The 21,465-nt window shown below is 34.7% G+C and overlaps 1 protein-coding gene across 18 annotated transcripts in view; it reads left to right on the forward strand.

Annotated features, from left to right (window-relative positions):
* OtopLa (Otopetrin-like a) overlaps positions 1–21,465 on the forward strand; it is a 239,965-nt gene that overhangs the window by 181,081 nt on the left and 37,419 nt on the right. For 2 of the 18 annotated variants that reach the window (XM_067784681.1, XM_067784682.1), the window contains exon 2: positions 8,233–8,737. The exons of the other annotated variants lie outside the window; for them this stretch is intronic. In XM_067784681.1, coding sequence (XP_067640782.1) covers positions 8,565–8,737 — 173 coding nt within the window. In that variant the 5' untranslated portion in view covers positions 8,233–8,564. The remainder of the gene's footprint in view (positions 1–8,232; positions 8,738–21,465) is intronic. 18 annotated transcript variants of the gene reach the window in all.

Raw genomic sequence — 21,465 nt, forward strand, 5'->3', positions numbered from 1 at the left:
TCTTCGTTTGGTTTCAAATGGCTTAGAGTAACCGTTCCCAATCTCTGCCCAGCTAATTGCATTGCTTACCGTCAGAAAAGACTTCGAAGAGATTTACGAGGTATAATCATGCTGGTTCTGAATATATTAATTTACCAAAGCTGTACATGTTATGCAAGAAATTTAAGTTAAAACATAGGAACATACCTGTTTGTGCCCATTTAAAGCCGAAAAAGGGGTGGTGGCGGATGTTACCATTCTCACTTCTTCGTTCAATTACGCAGTTCCGCTTCATACTTTTTTCTTCTAAGCAGGCGTATCTCTACCCCCTTCCCATCACAATAAGGCGCAAATACACCACTTCTTACTGTACTTGTATGCAGCATAGTCCTATTGGCAGCGTAGATCTTTCACGAGGCGTTACTACATTCCTCTCTGCATCAGCTGGCTTTCCACGATCATCGCAACTTAATGATGACAAAACTTAAATTTTCCATTGTATAAAGAGGTGAGCATGTTTTGGCTGCCACAATATAGCGGTCCGTTTTAATTTCCGATGTTTGGATGTTCTAATGTGTGCACATCCAAACACTATAGCTATGCTTGCCATTGAGCACGACGTGCTCTAAGAGACAGGCAAGTAGCTTATGCTGGAAACTTGTACTATAAATTACCATTTTTCGTGTTATGGTGATGGCAACCAACCTCAACTCTTTACGTATTTTTCGACTAAAGGAGCAGAGACCTCTTCTTTAGGTACTCCGTAATTAAAGTATCTTATCATAATTTTGATGGTACGTCGGAGGCAGCGATCTTATGCATTTTCTAGTTCGTCATTAAAGGATTCCTTTTCCACGTCGACCGTATTTTCTGTTAGTTCTTAGGCACAAATATAAGGCGCGTTAACCTCCGAAGAGATTTTCTTCCAACTTGCATCGTACTACTTTTAGCTCTTTCCACAAATTAGTTGGACGGGCCTTATATGTTTTATGCCTACTCCGAACGGCATAATGGCACAAATACTATCGGTGTGTTAGACCAATCATTACAAAGGGGCGACCCCGCTTAGAAAAGGTTTTTTCTTACTGAAAAGAACTTGCTTTTAAATTTTTTATGTTTCCTTGCCCGGGACTTGAACGTTGTTGTGCTAGGCGGAGCCTATGCGGCCGTTAGACGAAAACAAATGCTATATTGGGTAATCTCACCTGCACATATTGTTGTCGATCCGTGAGGCCTAACCGAACTAGTCGTAACGCATAAATATTTTTTTGAAATTCGGATGTTCGTTTTAGGTGTTTGGGAATACGCCCGTTACGCTATGAGAAAAAGCCTAGACATAACGTCAATTGACCTTATGGCAATTTCAAATAACCACAAAGTCCATTGAAACATGATTACAATGTCAACGATATGACCATCCTGCTTCTCCGAAATGTTCATAAAGGCGACTCTTTTTCTCAAGTAGTCATATTTGTATGTTGCAATTGAAGTTCAGAAAATTGCAATTGAATTTCAGAATATTACAACTGAAGTTCAGAAATTTTCAATTAAAGTTCAGAAAATTTCAACTGAAGCTCAGAATTTCTATTTGTAGTTCATATTTCAATTGAAAATTTTGAACTTCAATTGTAATTTTCTGAACTCCAATTGAAAATTCTGAAATTCAATTATAGTTTTCAGAACTTTAATTAAAATTTCTGAGCTTGAATTGTAATTTCTGATTTTTAATTGAAAGCTCTAAATTTTAACTGTAACTTTCTGAACTTATATTGTAACTTCCTTAACTAATCCTGATGAAGGTGGAGTAAGCGTGCAGAGCAAAACTGAGTATAAAAATAATAATGACCTGAGCTTTGGCATTACAGTAGTTCTAATAGGGTATTGGTGCTTTAGGAAGTATAGTCATTCTAAATAATTCAATTGTGTTTTTCCAAGAAATAAAGGAAATTGCGTCTTTACGATCTCAGCAAAAATGGACGTTTTAACATAATTCCCCTCTAAATACTCCTGCTGGATTCTACTTTGTGGATACGTCCATTTATGAACTCCAAGTGAAAATTTATAATAAAAGGATATCCGTTGTTTGGGTGCGTAGAACCGACTATCGGGGATCTCTGTACATTGCGTGATATAATTTGAATCGTATTGAAGATTTCAAAAAGGCATATAAATATTTAACTTCAGTATTTAGCACTTGACTTCCTTTCTTTTAAACATCTTAGAATCTCTGCTATTATTTTTCTCAGTACTGCATATTTTCACTGTGTTTAAAGAAAGCAAGACTACAATTATACAAGTCGATAAATCGCCAGCTGAGAATTCACAATACGTAGAAATCTATGTGAGCTTTTGGAGAGCGAAACACATCGGCTATCAAGATGGTCCATATTGCGTTGGAGCAGTGTAGTCGTTAAGCTTCGCAGAGAGATACCGAGACTATCCCAACTTCGAACTATGCCAGCCAGTTAGACGCCTCCCTCAGGTCACATCATCTACATAAATATTAATACCTGTACACATAAATACACACATGAAATAGCTGCCTTCCACTCCTCCTTTTAAAGTAGCGCTTCATGTAATTTGAAGAGTGAAACGTACAGCATTTTTGAGTTCTGTGTAGCGTAGAGTTTCCAACAATATATTTAGTATTTGTACATTAACGTATTAACGAGAAATATAACCACACACATTATAATGGCAAGGAAAACCCTAAAAAAAAAAGGAATTTTCTTGTTTAAGCTTCAGCGAGGTCAGTAGGTCGGCCCAGGAATGTCTCTCGGACACACACATATATACACACACACACATGTTTTGTTGTTGTTAGTTTATCCGTCGCAGCTTAATCTCATTGTTTACTAATAATGAGCTATAAAAGCTGAACGGACTGTGTTTCATAGCCACTATATTTGCTCAGGAGCGCTTTATTCCAATTTGGTTCAACTATAAGAGCTGCGGTGTTTAAAGGGTCCAGTGTTACACCAGCGCACCATCTGTGGGTTTTACTACTTCACAGCAATCGCGCCCCTTTTATTTACGCACTACTTTTGTGTGTACGTGTTATTCTTCACGACCTAATCTCTACTGTCCTTTGTTTTAGCGCGTTAACTCAATAAACACTCTAAGTTAATTCTATTTGTTTGGCTAAGCATCAACCATTGTTTGCCCAAGCTATGCGCTCGTTATTCGCATTGCCTCACTTTCATCAGATTTAAGTAGTATTTGTTTGTTTCTTTAATATTTCAACTTTTAATTAAGATCTGCATTCTATGCTCTATTGTTCAGCAGCTGCCGAACTTATTGTGTTTGAAAGGTTTTTTTTATTATTATTCGAAAATTTTTTTGTAAGGTGTATAAGAATAGAGGTGTACAAGAATAGATCGCGAGGGAGTATACGAACTCAATACCCCAAACGTTGTAGACGGTATATACCATCTGCTACCCGCCTGTGGTGAAGTGAAACACCATTTGCTGGCTAAATAACACCAAGGCGTCGGGAAATAACAGATTCCCCACCGAACTTTTCAGATGAGGCGGCAAAGAATCGGTAAAGAGCATGCTTCAACCACTGTGCACAAGTATAGTTGGAGGGGTACATTCCTCCGGATTGGAATATAAGTGTGATCTGCCTAATCCAAAAGAAAGGCGATCTCGAAAGCCCTGCAATCTATCGCAAGGCATACTGAGAAAAACTGAAGTCCAAAGTCAGTGAACATATTGAACCTTATCAGTACTGCTTCAAGCGAGGTTAATCTGCTGTGGACCAGATCTTCACAATACGCTGAAATCCGGAGATGATTCACGATAAGAGAATCGACATGCACGTAATAAAAAAAAATGTATGCTGATGATTATTGCGGTGACAAAAATTACCTCTATTATACGTCTGGTTCTAGGCTGGCGGTAGCAAGGGTGTTTCACAGCTCTTATTTTTTCACTACTTTACTACTGAAGGATTGTCAACATGACTCCGATACAGGAAATGTTCATAGATAAAAACTAGTTACCTTCCTTGCGAAACTGTCTCTTTCGAGGTGAAGAAATGTTAGCGTAAATGTGATGATGCGAGTCCTGAAGTTGTAGTTATGTATGTGGAGCTGCTGTAAGAGCTGACATCATAGGATTATCATTTTAATTCGTTTTCCTATTAGGCATGGGAATAAAATTTTCTATAGGGCTTTGATTTGGGTTCGTGTATCCTCTTTATTTTAAAAAATCTCTCCTTTTTATTTAACAATTCAGCCCACTTACTTTGGCAATCAAATTTTTTACAAACATTAGATTAAACTATACAACACTTATTTTGCAACAGGCAAGCCAAGGTATTTAGATGAAAAGTGGTATCTCTGGAAGATTTATGGTCTTGTCCGTGATGCCGACGGCGACTATTGTAGGAGGTATAAAAGCTTCGCTGGCTAGGCCATGTTATGCGAATGAAGGAATGCAATCCGTCCAAGAAAGTATTTCGGTCGACACCGCAGTTTGGAAGCAGAGTAGGGGAGACCTTCACTGAGCTGAGAGAGGCAAGTAGAGGAAGACTTGACCTCCCTTGGTGCTTCCAATTGGCAACCGTTATCGTGAAACAGGGATAGCGTGACTTTCGTCGAAGCTGCCAAAAACGCTTAGGAGGTTGACCCCAGTTAATGATGCTGACAGTCTAGCTTGTCTATTTCACTTGTAATTTGTATTGGCCAACTGGTTGAAAGGGGCCCATAAGCCATGTGTGCAGACTCCTGAAAAGTTTCAACTTTGGTTCCTAAAGAATATTTGTCCTCATAAAATAAGCTAAATTTCACAAACTCATTTTGTTCTGTTGATTTCACACTTACACTTGGAAATTACACATTTTTGCTATGAAAGTTGTTATGTGTTGATGCAACATGTTGCTAAAGATTTATTTTGCAATTTAGGGGGAGAAATTGTGGAAGGATTTATCGCGAAAAGTTGAAGAGTTAGTATAAAGTGTTAAGCATTTCATAGGAATCAATATTTTTCAGGGCACTAAAGTTGTAACACTTGCAGATTTTTAACAAAACCAAGGACTCCCTGATAAGGACTAGGAGGTGGTCTTTAAGTGCAAATAAAAAAGAAGCAAGAGTATCAATTACTCGCGAAGTTCGATGTATAAACCTACCAGTGTACGTATAGAAAAGGAATGTTTTCAAATTAACTAAAGCTCATCCAGGTGACTTTACCGAAAACAAAATAATCGGGCTTTGTCAGAAAAGCTTCATCGGCTTATTATCAATATCGAATTATTTTCGTCAGGTAATTTGTTTGTTATACGATTTTTATCGCTATTATTAGTTTTTGTCAACGGTTTTTGGATGAGTCAAAAATTTTTTATTGAAGTTTTATCGGTATCTATTTCACAATAAACATATAAGTCGTCATTAATATATCGATAGAACGCTGACCAAACTTTTTTTTCAGCACATAAATAACAAATCGATATATCTTTGATAACAACCCGATAACCTTTTTAATAACATATCGATAACCAATGGATACATTTTTGATAGTAAATTACAATTTTTCGATAACAAATTTGTAACTCCGATAACAAATGAATAGTTTATGATAGCAAATCGATGTGTCGAAATCGATATTTTTGCTATAAAAAATTGATAACTTTTCAAAAAAATATCGATAACTTTTCGAAAACAACTCGATATGTTTTGGTTAAAAACTATAACAATTTCGGAACACCTCGAAAACAAATATATAATTTTTCAGTAAAAAAATCGATACCCTTTCGATAATGAATCGATAGTTTTCGATAACATATCGATAATTTTTCTATGGCAAATCGATAATTTTTCGATGGCAAATCCATAAGTTTTTGACAATAAGTTGGTTATAAGCCGATAACAATATGATAACCACTGTATAACTTTTCGATAATAAGTCGATAGCTGTACGATAACAAACCGATATCTTGTCGATACTAAATCAAAAAGTCATCAAGAAACTTTGTTTTCGATAACAACTTTATAACTCTTCGACAATACACCTATGTATTGCAAACCTTTCCTCTACTTTCCTTGCTTAGCAATGCCTAATTTGTTTAATTCTATGTTCAGCGAAAATGATCTGTAAGAAATTAGTTTTTAGAAAAAATACCTTGGCTTTATGTTGCAAGAAAAAGCTCTAATTTCGCTGAACAGAGTAATGGCAGCGGCAACATGAAATTTTTGTTGTTGTTGTTCTTGTAACGATATGGATACTCCCCGAAAGCCTTGGAGAGTGTTATCGATGTTGATGGTCCTTTGCCGGATACAGATCCGTTACGTTCCGGTAACAAGCACCATTAAGGTACTAGCCCTACCAACTCGGGAACGATTTGGTATGACCATGGCAAGCCTTCTAGGCCATCCCGCCCTCCCACTCCCTACAACCATAAGGAACTTGGGGTCGCCAGAGGCTCGGCTGTTAAAGAAACAGGATTCGTCACGGGTAGGTGAGGTTGACAATTGGTTTGGGGAGGCTATGTATTGGGCTGGCAACCCCTTGAAAGTGTTGTGCTACACAACCCCTTGAAAAACATGAAATGTTTCATATATATGCATTTAACACAAGCTTATGCATTCCGGTAACATCGCCTTAATCAACCAAGATGTTGCGTTTATGAATATGAAGGAACTTCCGGCTTGGCAATTGAAGTTTATTTCGCCTTACCCATTCACATACAAAATTTCGCGAAGCACTGTTATAAACATTCTCTCTACACATGGCAAAACTAATATCACTTACAAAGTGTGCTAACACCCTTAGCCAAAGCAAATGCCAAATTCTTCTTCGTATGCTTTGTTTGCAACAAATGTTTGCAAGTTGCCTACTTTTTCATGTCAGATGGCGCCAGTGTTCGTCAATTTACCGTTCCCCTTAAACATACGTGCATCTACTCATAATGCATAATGGCTGCGGCACATAAGCAGTGCAATATGAGTAGATTGCACGCATTTTTATGGAGAACGGTAGAATGAGCGACACTGGCGCCATCTGATATTGAAAAGTAGCCATCTCCCAAATTTTGTTACAAGCAAAGCATCAGAAGAAGAATGTGACATTTGTTTTGGTTAAGGATGTTGACACACTTTGCAAGTGAAATTATTTTTCCCTTTGGTTGGTAAATTTTCTAACATTTTTCGCAAGTAAAAGCTGTAATATAACAAATGAATACGACACAAAATGTGTTAGCAAGTATCTTTGTTGTATAGGGATAATGTTTATACCAGTGCTTTGCGAAATTTTTTATGGTAAAGGGCATGGCGAAATAAACTTCCATTGCCAAGTCTGAAGTTCTTTCATATTTACAAACGCAACATCTTGGTTGATAGTGGCGATGTTATTGGAATGCATAAGCTTGTGTTAAATGCATCTATATGAAAAATGTCATTGTGGCACCGCCTTAAGATTGAGTAAAACGCATCTAAATGAAAAAAATGCTTATGTGACGGGGCTTTAAAAGCAAAATACTAACAACACACACCGACATCAACAAAGCGGTTGAGCCTACAAGGTACCATTGGTACATAGTTTTTTGAGAGGGGGGTGGGGGCAATAGCATTGTAGTGTATGTAGAAGAAAAATATAAGCCAGCAACAAAATATTCATTGAATACAACAGTCTGGCACAGTTTCGCTTGAAAGCCAATCGCCGAAAGCAAAAGCATCAAAGCACAAAGGACGTTTCAAATCACAAGAGAAAACGACGCAAAAGAACTGAGGTGGGAATTGCATAGTAAGTGAAGAAACTTAAGGAATACACACAGGAATCGACATTTTATAAGTTATACGAAGGTTGGGATTGTATATATGTAGCTATGTAAAGTGAAAAATTTAACATACATACAAATACGAGTGCTCAAAAGCAGGGGAAAAGTTGTTTATTATTGAAGCAAGTAAGTAGGGGATTCATAGGCATTTTCGCGCTGGCTCAAATATGTAAAGGCAAGAGAATATTTGAGTAATAAAGTTTTTCTCATAAAAGCACCTAAAAGCATAAAAATGGGAGCGTATGAGTCCCAGAGCTCTCTTAATACAAACAGAACTTTCATCTTCCTAATATGAATATGCCTCATGAGTTCCACAGCATACTAATTTGTTACCACAATACATATAAACAAGAACGATATGAGAACATCGGCAACATCGCGAGTACCACCAACATTTGAAGCGCAGTTTCAGTAAACTTGTGTGCTGTTTTTGTTACAGAAGCAAAATGTTCAAGTTTTTCAATCATTTTCTCACGCAGTTTTAATGTGAAAGTGACAACGAAGTTCGTTAACGTCCAATTGTGGGAACAATAAAAAATATATAATTTACAAATAAAAAAATAATATTTTTAAAAATAAAAAAACCTTCCTCAGAACAAAAAAACAAAGAACAAAAAAAATTTGAATTATCATGTAAATCTGTGTCAAATTAATATGCTCAACAAAAACAAATAAATATTTTACAAATTATTAAATATTATCTAGTAATAACGCAAGCAAAAAGTTAAAAACAAAAAAAAAAGTGTTTTTCAATTTTCAAATATATATTTGTTTGACTGTGTGTGTAGTGTAGTGGTATTGGTTGTTAAAAATGGGTGGCGGAGAAGTCAAAGTAGCTACCGTTGATGTTGAGAATGGCGATAATATGGCCACACTTCCGGTCTCACGCTCGCATACAACCGGCAGTAATGATAGCGCCGAGAAGAATAATGCAGCCAATAAGGAAATGGAATTAAAGAACGTGATGCCGCAACCATTGCAAAGGTTAATTTTTTATCATTTTATTTAACCTCTTTGCTTTTGATAATCTAAATATGAAAACAATAGATGCCAAAATATCTTGAGCATGCTTAACGTTAGCGCTAAAAATATTTAGTTCTATGTTGGAATGAGTGTCGAAAACATTTTTGAAATTAAGAGATATACAAATTGGTATTTGATTTACATTTACATCCCAGGGTGGCCCTTTAATTTACATTTACATCCCAGTTGTCCTGGTCAGTGCCATGATACTAAACCACCGTGTTTGTTTGAAACCTCACATTATGCCACTGGGTCGGTCCCACCACTTAACTAATAAAAACAGTTGCAAAAGACTATCCTAAATTTGAAACTTACATTGAAAGTCTCGAGGACATTAAGGGAGTTAAAGATTTTGTGCTAATGGTCTGGCATCATTGCATTGCAAATTACCGTAGCATATTAATTACATTACCTTAACAAAATACACGGCTATGCATTTGCTACGTCATTGCAAAAACGCCACATCAAAAAACGTAGTTTTTTTTTTCAATATTGAATAACAAATCATCAACTGTCAAAACAAAACAAATAGTGCAAAGAAAAAATTTAAAATGAACAAGTAAGTAAGGCTAAGTTCGGATGTAACCGAACATTACATATTCAGCTGAGAGCTTTGGAGACAAAATAAGGGATAATCACCATGTAGGAAAATGAACCTAGGGTAACCCTGGAATGTCTTTGTATGACATGGGTGTCAAATGGAAGGTATTAAAGAGCATTTGAAAAGGGAGTCGGCCATAGTTCTAAAGGTGGACCAGGGGTGACTCTAGAATGTGTTTGTACGATACACATGAAATGAATGGTATTAATGAGTATTTTAAAAGGGAGTGCGCCTTAGTTCTATATGTGGACGCTTTTTCCAGATATCGCCATGTAGGTGGACCAGGGGTGACTCTATAATGTGTTTGTACGATATGGGTATCAAATTAAAGGTATTAATGAGGGTTTTAAAAGGAAGTAGCCCTTAGTTGTTTATGTGAAGGAGTTTTCGAGATATCGAGCAAAATGTGGACCAGGGTGACCCAGAACATCATCTGTCGGGTACCGCTAATTTATTTATATATGTAATACCACGAACAGTTTTTCTGCCAAGATTCTAAGGGCTTTTGATTGCGCCCTGCAGAACTTTTTTCATTTTTTTCTACTTAATATGGTAGGTGTCACACCCATTTTACAAAGTTTTTTTCTAAAGTTATATTTTGAGTAAATAAACCAATCCAATTACCATGTCTCATCCCTTTTTTCATATTTGGTATAGAATTATGGGATTTTTTCATTTTTCGTAATTTTCGATATCGAAAAAGGGGGCGTGGTCATACGGATTTCGGCCATTTTTTATACCAATACAAAGTGAGTTCAGATAAGTACGTGAACTGAGTTTAGTAAGGATATATCGATTTTTGCTGAAGTTATCGTGTTAACGGCCGAGCGGAAAGACAGACGGACGACTGTGTATAAAAACTGGCGTGGCTTCAACCGATTTCGCCCTTTTTCATAGAAAACAGTTATCGTCCTAGAATCTAAGCCCCTACCAAATTTCACAAGGATTGGTAAATTTTTATTCGACTTATGGCACTAAAAGTATCCTAGACAAATTAAATGAAAAAGGGCGGAGCCACGCCCATTTTGAAAATTTCTTTTATTTTTATATTTTATTTCATCATATAGTTACTGGAGTCGAATGTTGACATAATTTAATTATATACTGTAAAGGTATTAACCCTTTTTTTATAAATTTGACTTTTAAAAGTGGGCGCGGTCGTTCTCTGATTTTGGTATTTTTTATTAGGCTAACATATAGTAATAGGAGTAACGCTCCTGCCAAATTTCATCATGATATCTTCAACGACTGCCAAATTACAGCTTGCAAAACTTTTAAATTACTTTCTTTTAAAAGTGGGTGGTGCCACGCCCATTGTCCAAAACTTTACTAATTTTCTATTCTGCGTCATAAGTTCAACTCACCTACCAAGTTTCATCCCTTTTTTCGTCTTTTGTAATGAATTATCACACTTTTTCTATTTTTCGAAATTTTCGATATCGAAAAAGTGGGCGTGGTTATAGTCCGATATCTTTCATTTTAAACAGCGATCTGAGATGAGTGCCCAGGAACCTACGTACACAATTTCATCAAGATAGCTCAAAATTTACTCAAGTTATCGTGTTACTGGACGGACGGACATGGCTCAATCAAATTTTTTTTCGATACTGATGATTTTGATATATGGAAGTCTATATCTATCTCGATTCCTGTACAACCAACCGTTATCCAATCAAAGTTAATATACTCTGTGAGCTCTGCTCAACTGAGTAGAAAAACTTGGAAAAGACTACCTTAAATTTGAAACTTACATTAAAAGTGTCGAGGACATTAAGGGAGTTCAGGATTTTGTTGAAATAGTCTAGCATCATAGCAATGCAAAATTCCGTAGCACATTAATTACATTACACGAACAAAATACACGGCTACGTGCCGTAGTTTATTTTTTCAGTATTGAATCGCAAATCATCAACTGTCAAAACAAAACAAAAAGTGCAAAGAAAGATTTAAAATTAAAAAAAAAAAATATGTTTTTATTTTTCGAATTAATCCGTCATTATTTTTGTTTTGAGAAGCCCTCTAGCTCTTTCTCATTCATTTCATTTGAGCTCTGCCGCCGGTTTGGGTTTATCATAATTTGATTAAAGGAGAGTTATATTTTAGGGGGATACAAAAGATATTTAAACGAAATAAAGAGCTTCTCAATGACAGATCCATTTCGAAACCGGATATCCAATCACCATCATCATTAATTGGCGCTTAAACGAATAAGCGACGTTGGCCGTTTCGTAACAAGTTACGCCAGCTATTCCTGTTTCGCAATAACTGACGCCAATTGGGTACACCAAGGGATGTCAAGTCTTCCTCTACCTGCCTTTCGCAACTCAGTGGAGGGCTCTCCCATCCTCTGCCTCTAAACTGCGTCTTCTTCCATTTGCCCAGCATAACCTATCCAGCGAAGTCTTTGGGTTTTTATTCGCTACACTATCATCATATATGCGCAAGGCTCATACATCTCATCATTATACCTCCTTCGATACTCGCCGTCGGCATCACGCACAGGACCATACATCTTCCAGAGAACATTTCTCTCGAACATTCCAACAGCATGTTTCCGAGCTATACATCAGAATCCCGAACCAGTTAATAAAGACGTGGCTGCCAGGGCTCGAATGCGCCGATTCTTTCTTGGACGACAGCAATTACTTCCTCTTGTCCTCATTTACCGCAAGGCCCACTTTTTTGCTTCTTTATCTTATCCAGAGAAGGCAGAACTCGCAGCGTGTTTGTTGAGGCTAATAATTTCAATATTATCAGCATATCCCAATAAGTGTACGCTCTTATAATTGGTTGTACCATCACGGTTTAGTTGTGCTGCTAGAATTATCTTAACCAGCAATATGTTAAATAAATCGCTCGAAAAAAGAGTCGCCTTTTCTGCAGCTCCGTTTGGTTTCGAGTGGCTCGGAGAGGTCCTTTTCAATACTTACAGAGCTTGTCGTGTTGCTTAACGATATTTGACAGAGCCTTATTAACTTTGCAAGGAACCTAAATTCAGACATATTGTACGTTGCTCCTTTTCGCGCTGTCGAATGAAATTTGAATGGAGGTTTCGATATATTTCTGTTTGGATCAACAAAGCTGATATAAAAACAATCAAAGTTTGTATGCTTCAGGATTAGTATGTACTGAGGTGCATTCAAATAGCAAAGACAAACAAAAACAAGTAAGGACGGGACTGTCTTCGGCTTTGCCGAAAACTTCATACCTTTCATGAATGGGGCTGAACAATAATCTTATCCCTATCGTAACCTCCAAATAATCCGCTGTATAAGAAAACAAATATATAGTGAACAGATGTAGATACCTAAACGATTTTTAAGATAAATATAAAATAAAAGAAAAAAAAAACAAAAAAAAAAAACCCTTTTCTGAACGATCGGTTGTATGGGATATATATTATATATAGCTCCGATCGAAATGATTTTTACAGAAAATTTTCTATGATATATTATAATATATATCACCGAGTTTTACGTTTATACTTTCTAAATTAAGGGAGAAATGGCCAAAAATCTTTCTATCTGAACGATCTGTTGTATGGGATATATACTATATATAGCTCCGATCAAAGTGATTTTTTCAGAAAATGTTCTATGATATATTATAATATACATCACAAAGTTTCACGTTTATACTTTCTAAATTGCGGCAAGAATGACCAAAATCGTTTTATCTGAACGATCGGTTATATGGGAGATATATGTTATAGTGGTCCGCTCCTACCGGATCCGACAAATGTCTAATATAATACAAAAATACAACCTTGTGCCAAATTTCATTGAGATATCTCAACATTTGAGGGACTAGTTTGCGTTCAAACAGACATACGGACGCACAGACGGACATGGCTATATCAACTCAGTTCGTCGCCCTGATAAATTCGGTATACTTAATGGTGAGTATATCTTCTATATTTCTCAACGTTACAAACATCGGAACAAATTTAATATACCATTTCATGTTCATGAAAGGTATAATTAATTAAAAAAATGTACCACTCGACCAATTTTGCCACTCAGTCAGGAACTGCTTGTCAACATTGGGATTGACAAGAAAATCATGGCTGCGAACATGAACATTATATAACACAAACAACACAAACAACACGCAGTGTCTAATGCAATGCTGAAAGAGAGAAACTCGTAATCCGACAGGATAAATCTGCAGGCTGAAAAGCAACAAAGCCAACGGCTTTTAAGAAGGGTAAAGAGAAGCAAAGACATAAAAAGCAGTCAAATGAAGAATGCAATGAAATTGATGCAAACCAACATCAAATGGCACGTTGTCACATTATAGAGCAGCAACGAAGCTATAGCAACACTACCGACAGCCAGCACATGTTGCTGATTGAGAGTTTTGATTGTGTTTGTATGCATATATGTATGTTTTATTGTATGTGTGTGAGTGTTTTATTTGCGCAAACAAATGCGACATATAAAAAAAAAGAAAACAAATCATGATAATCTGACGTTAGCTATGTGTGTGGGAAGAAATTGTTAGCAAGAGGTATTCGAAAAGTTAACAGTGACTAGGAAAGCTTGTCAAATGCTCGAAGGCAATTAAAAATGCAATGCACAGAATTGTGTTAAATAAATTCATTGAGTCACTTGGGGTGATATATAAAATACTGCATGGGGAAAGTAGCGATCTAAGGTGTAAAATTGAAGTCAACCAAATGGTTTATGCAACATATTTTATGATATTTCTGCTAGCATTTATTTCTGTGAATTTGTATGCACTTGCTTTTGATTATTTGAACGTGCAAAAGTTTTTTAAAACTGAGACGAAGGTTCTGTTTGTGCCACTGCAATTTAGGTGACAACGAATGAAGTATATTGAGAAGCTAATTAAAAAAAATAGTATTAACATTTTCTAATTATCTCGTTTGTTTGTGAGCAAAAGATATGGAAGTAGGAAAAAAATTCAGAGCTCGGCGTTTACAAAACATGAAGAGAGTAAACCCACCTAAGAGGTCGCTGGAAATTTCGGATCGTTTGTTACCATTCAATGAGCCAAGGACAATGAGCATCGTACAATATCTAATAAAAGTGGATAAAATTGAAAAGGCACCTCACTAGCTGGATCATCATTCACCATTAATTGGCTCTTAGCCGCCTAAGCGATTTTGGCCGTTTCGTAACAAGTTTCGCCAGCTTTCCCTATTCGCGATAACTGACGCCTATTTGGAGCACCAAGCGAGGTCAAGTCTTCCTTCATCTGCCTCTCCCAACTCAGTGAAGATCTCTACCTTCCCTGATTTCAAACTGCGATGTCCACTGAAATACTTTCTTACCAGTTGGCGAAATATCCGTAGCCGAGTATGCTTACAAGCTTGGGGAATCTTTTTATAGTTGAAGTAAATTCCGGGAACACATTTTTAAATACATGTGATGCCAGAAGGCAGTGCCCAGTGATAATACCTATCACGAGCCTACAGATCTCTCTTTTCAGTGATAGTAGTAGCTTTGTTTAATTAACGTTGTAAGACCTACACATGATCTTCGACACTTTGCCACCGGCGCTAGTTTCCACGCCTTTTCTGCTTCCATGTGCAACTTTGGCCTTATTTCAGTCTCGTATTATTAAATCAAGATATCTATGGTACACGCTGTAAGGGTTGCGGCTATTCTATCTAGCCCATCCGCTGTTTCCATCTATTCTCATATGCTTGGGGGCCCAATATAGATGTATATTTCTCCCTGTCCCGATTCTTTCTATGGATTGTTAACACTCTAACATACTTTTAGGTGTTGTGATATTTGAAACCATTGCTTAGATTGATGCCTCCCTCTCCTACTCTCACTTCTATTCCGACTCCAACTTCCACTCCCTCCCCTACTCCCACTACAACTATAACTCTCATTCCCACTCTCACCCTTACTCCAACCCCCACTTCCTTCCCTACCTTCACTCCAACTCTAACCCCATTCCCACTACAATTCCCACTCTCACTCCCAATCCCACTACTACTTACACTCACACTCTAACTCCCTCACTCACCCCGAATCCGTCACATACCACCAAATATTGGATATCTGTATCAAATAGTTTCCTTAGATATAATGTTCTTGAACAACTCGATAAAAGTTTCCCTATAAATGCTAGATAGTTTCAGTTAGCAGGGGCGAACTCGTATTGTATTAAGTTCTTTTTCGAGTGAGCCTCCACCTGATATACAAAATAGTTTTGTATGCTTGCGAGGTGGTACCCACTACGCAATTTTGTACAAAATTTGCCCTCGGGGAATTAATGGGACACTTTTGTCGGGGTGCTATTTGGCGGTAGCTCTTGACATTTATCAGGACAACCTCTTGGGCTTGCATACAGCTCCATTTGATATATCGTATGGATAGTAGTGCATGGAAAATACATCAATCACCTGTATATCCATTTTTCCTTTAGTGAATACAGCCTAAATAAATAAAGCAGCTTTTTCTGTATGCGCATAATAATAACGCAGCTGTGGCAGAATTGGGTCGCTCCTCTTATGCATATTTTAACCTGCCGCAACAATCACATTTACATCAGAAGGTGCAGGTTTTCAGTTTTCATACTGATGATGTTGATGGTGATGATAATATATAAGCAGAAGGCTTTTAACTGCATATATGTTTGCATGCTGGATTATTTCGACAAATATATTTGTAAGTATGTATGAAAATTCACTAGACTGTGTCGGCCTCAAAACGTAATAAGCGAATTTCAAAATACCTAAAGTAGCGAGCAGAAAATATCAGTGGCAATTTTTAACAAATTTCGTGAAATAAATTAAATTTTTTTTTACTTTCGACAAACTTAAATGAATTTTTTTACTGAAACTATGTAAGACTGCGTTCAAACAGGTGTGATATCATATCCGTCAGATGCCTAGCAGGATATTCAAGATGGTCACTTTTAAGCGTTTAGGTAACGTTCCAATATGGCGGCGCATATGGTTGGCTATCTTCAGCTGGTAATAGAAAGGTCACACGATGAGTCCACAATAGTATTTTCTAAAATTAGGTGATCGTGTCTATTTGTAAATTTGATGTTTATGCTTAAGATATCACACTTACCTTTTTCGCAATACCATTTCAACCAATCCTAAAAACGTTTTCAAAAATATTCGAAATTGAAGAAAATTTTACAGAAATTTCCATTTTTTTATTTCCAGTTCTCTGAATTTTTTTGAGCATTCATTATTGTAGCCCAATCAGTTTGTGTGCAAAAAAGTAAAAGTTATGGGGCTCTCAAAACTCGCATTGATTTTTGAAAATATTTTTCCGAAGGCTGTTTTTTTTCCTATATAAATTTTTTTGTATAGAAGAAAATCTGAAACACCATTCGAGAAGAAATTGTCAAAAAACAAAACGAATTTTTAGAGATCTGTAACTTTTACTTTGTTGGACTAGGATTAATTGGGCTACTAGACTTCATTTTCAATTTGCAGAAAACGCAAAAAAAAATTTCGAAATTTTCGTAAAACTTTTCCTCGATTTTCGAAAACGTTTTGGAAATTGGTTTGCATAGTTTCTGTTACAAAATTCAGAGAAGTTTTTTCTTAATACATCGAAACAAAAAACAATTTACGTACCCAAGTTTGAAAAATTCATTTTGGTCTTGAAAGCTCTAGGTTTCAATCTAATGTTCTTTTGAGATGTTAAGTCGTTTTACATGGCAATTTTTTCGTAGCTTGGAGAAACAGAGAAGCTTATTTCGTTATGTGAAAAACATTTTAGAGCTCAAAGGGATATTAAAAGATAAAATTAAACTGTTAAATTGTAAAGCTGCTAAAGACCAAAACGAACGAAATATTTATAAAAATCAGATACCAAATAACCCAGTTCGTTTTCGGTATTCGGCAAATTTTTGTTCGTTTGGTCCAGTCTTATATGAATTTGTATATAACCAGCGGTATAAATGTGATATTTGTTGCTTTTACCATTTAAATAGTCAAGTTGTTTTCCATTTTCTACGCAGCAGAGCACTTAAGCTGTAATTGCAAGGGAGGAGCTCAAAAATATGAAACTCCTGTCGGATATCAGTTCAACGATGAACATAAGTACATATGTGTGTATTAGGGTGATTACAAGGTATATGGTGAATTTTTATTTTTGTTCTATCTTGCGGGGCACCCTCCTAAAATATGCCAATAGATCAGAAAATGATTATTGCAAAGTTTCAGGCCAATCCGACAATGTTAACACGTGCCTCATTGAGGTCAAAGTTAGGAAAAACAGCGATTTTTCAGAAAAAAATTTAGTGTTTCGTCAGTAAAAGCGAAACCATTTACGCCAGGAACTTCACTCGTATATCATTCGATAGGTAATTTTATTTGTATTAATTTTGATCTGAATAATATTTTTATAAAACGGTTACTTTCAGCAGTATTTGGCATTTATCCGATCAGGGTGGCCGCATTGAGATTAATACAAATAAAATTACCTATCGGATGATATACGAGTGAAGTTCCTAGCGTAAACGGTTTCGCTTTTACTGACGAAATACTAAAATTTTTTCTGAAAAATCGCTGTGTTTCCTAACTTTGACTTCAATGAGGCACGTGCTAACATTATCAGATTGGCCTTGGCCTGAAACTTTGCAATAACCATTTTCTGATTTATTGGCATATTTTAGGAGGGTGCGCGAAAGATAGAACAAAAATTAAAATTCACAATATACCTTGTAACCACCCTAGTGTGTATATTCGATTCCAGTTTTATGTTCGCTCTACATAAGCATACGTATACATATCCATATATCCATTCGCGTTAAACATACACATAAAGACAAAAACCCATTCGCTTTAACATCTAGGAGATTTGGCTATCTCAAAACAAGGCACAAAAATCATTTCAGTTCCTCACTGCAAGGGTTTTTCTCCTATTTTAGGTTTTGTTTGAAAAACGCTCTACCTAAAACTATGTTCAGACACCCTTTTGAGCATAAGTTCAATACATTCGACGTGAGATAGGACGCTGGTGATAAATATTTCTTGAATATGGCGTTCTGCAATAAAATTTTTGAAAAATATTCTTAAATGGGGCGATATATTCGAACTGGCAGACGAGATAGGTTAATATTCCAATCATCAGTCGATATTTAAATGTATTGGGTTGGGCTAAATATAAACAATTTTCTTTTGGTATAGTCAAAATATTGTTCAAGACATCGAATATTCATCCTGTAAAAACTTAGGGCTGTTTTCTCATGTGAACTTTTTATTTTATCTGCGCTAAAATATAACAACTTAATTGCAGCTTAAACTTATACTGAACGACGGATCATATGTACTTTGACAGGTTCTAAAATTGTAAATACTTTTCGCCTTAAAGAAAAAATATCAAACAAACATAATATAATGACAATTATGTTAGTATAGCAAAGCCAAAAATGGTTTAACTTGATTTGAAAAAGAGCTTAATTTGATTTGAAAAATTGATTTGATTTGAAAAAGGTTTCATTCGATTTGAAAAAAAGAAAAGTAATTCGATTTGAAAAAAGTTTCATTTGATTTGAAAAATATTTCATTCGATTCGAAAAAAAGTTTCATTCGATTTGAAGAAAGTTTCATTCGATTTGAAAATAAATTTCATTTGATTTGAAAAAGTTTTATTTGATTTGAAAAAGATTTCATTTGATTTGAAAAAGTTTCATTTTTTATTTCAAAAAGATTTCATTTGTTTTGAAAAAAGTTTCATTCGATTTTAAAAAAGTTTCATTCCATTTGAAAAAAGTTGCATTTGATTTGAAAAAGTTTCATTTGATTTGAAAAAAGTTTCATTAGATTTGAAAAAAAAAAAATCACTCGATTTGAAAAAAGTTTCATTTGATTTAAAAAAAGTTTCTTTTGACTTGAAAAAAATCTAATTCGATTTGAAAAAGTTTCATTTGATTTGAAAAAGATTTAATTTGATTTGAAAAAAGTTTCATTTCACTTAAAAAAAAATTTAAGTCGATTTGAAAAAGTTTCGTTTGATTTGAAAAAGATTTCATTTGATTTGAAAAAAGTTTCATTCGATTTGAAAAAAGTTTCATTTGATTTGAAAAAGTTTCATTCGATTTGAAAAAATTTAGGTTGATCTTAATAATTTGAATTTGATTTGAAAAAGATTTCATTTGATTTGAAAAAAAGTTTCATTCGATTTGAAAAAAGGTTCATTTGATCTGAAAAATTTGAATTTGATTTCAAAAAGATTTCATTTGATTTGAAAAAGGTTTCATTCGATTTGAAAAAAGTTTCATTCCATTTGATAAAAGTTGCATTTGATTTGAAAAAGTTTCATTTGACTGAAAAAAATTTAATTTGATTTGAAAAAAGTTTATTTAGATTTAAAAAAAAATTCACTCGGTTTGAAAAAAGTTTCATTTGATTTAAAGAAGGTTTCATTTGACTTGAAAAAAATTTTATTCGGTTTGAAAAAGTTTCATTTGATTTGAAAAAGATTTCATTTGATTTGAAAAAAGTTTCCTTCGATTTGAAAAAATTTCATTTGACTTGAAAACAATTTAATTCGATTTGAAAAAGTTTCATTTGGTTTGAAAAAGATTTCATTTTGTTTGAAAAAAAGTTTCATTCGATTTGAAAAAAGTTTCATTTGACTTGAAAAAGGTTCATTCGATTTGAAAAAAGTTTCATTCGATTTGAAAAAAGTTTCATTAGATTTGAAAAAAAATTCACTCGATTTGAAAAAAGTTTCATTTTATTTAAAGAAGATTTCATTTGACTTGAAAAAAATTTTATTCGGTTTGAAAAAGTTTCATTTGATTGGAAAAAGATTTCATTTGATTTGAAAAAAGTTTCCTTCGATTAGAAAAAAGTTTCATTTGACTTGAAAAAAATTTAAATCGATTTGAAAAAGTTTCATTTGGTTTGAAAAAGATTCCGTTTTGTTTGAAAAAAAGTTTCATTCGATTTGAAAAAAGTTTCATTTGACTTGAAAAAGGTTCATTCGATTTGAAAAAAGTTTCATTTGATATGAAAAATTTGATTTGAAAAAGCTTTCATTCGATTTGAAAAAAAATCATTCGATTTGGAAAAAGTTTCGTTTGATTTAAAAAAGGTTTCATTTGACTTGAAAAACATTTAATTCGATTTGAAAAAAGTTTCATTTGATTTGAAAAAAGTTTCATTTGATCTGAAAAATTTGAATTTGATTTGGAAAAGCTTTCATTTGATTTGAAAAAAGTTTCATTCGATTTGAAAAAAGTTTAATTTGATTTGAAAAAATGTATTTTAATATAAAAAAAAGTTTCATTTAATTTGAAAAAGGTTACATTCGGTCTAAAAAAATTTCATTCGATTTGAAAAGGTATCATTTTATGTGAATCAAATAAGCTGTTTATTTGAAAAACAAGCTTAATTAGGAAAAAACTGATGCAGTTGCAACATCAAAACTGGTCTGTCTTTAAACCAAATTTTTAAATAAATGACGGAAAGCCGTTTCACTATACATCAATTATCCACCCTGTCGGAAAACCAACAAAACAAAACGAATCAAATTATGAGTAAGTTTATGTTTCGTCGAAAATATACGCTTCACTATAACTCTAAAGACTTTGCTGGAAAAGAGCTTTTGGCGGCGCATCTTGAAAGCCCTTTAGCCTATGTTTAGCTCTTTGGTTTATGTTTATTATGTTATATATATTTGAGTAATGGCAATTTTTTTTTCAACTCTAGCCGACTCTGGTCGGTTAGTTTCTTGGTCGGTTAGTTTCTTAAAGCTTCCTGAATGCCTTTGCCCATTTAATAGAAAGTAAGAAAATATTTAGAAATTTAAGGTTTGTTTTAACTTCTGTTTAGTATAATTATATTTTTTGTTTTTTATTTTTAAATCAATCACATATTTTCAAATATGCTTCAAATTATGACCCCATATTTCATATAATTCCCAGAGGTTATACCAAAAAATATATATTTATTAGTTTGCTTTCACATACATATTGCTATTTATCGCATAATTAAAATATTTCCCCCAGTTGAATCCATCCAAATGTACTTTTACCCCCATTCCTTCCAAGTATTTGTGCTTTGTAAAACCTGCCAGCGTAATTTGACTTTGTGTACAACACAATTCATACTTCCGTAAATTGAGTACGAAGAATG

The sequence above is a fragment of the Eurosta solidaginis genome, chromosome 4, assembly GCF_040869045.1.
Source record: "Eurosta solidaginis isolate ZX-2024a chromosome 4, ASM4086904v1, whole genome shotgun sequence".
NCBI lineage: Eukaryota > Metazoa > Arthropoda > Insecta > Diptera > Tephritidae > Eurosta > Eurosta solidaginis.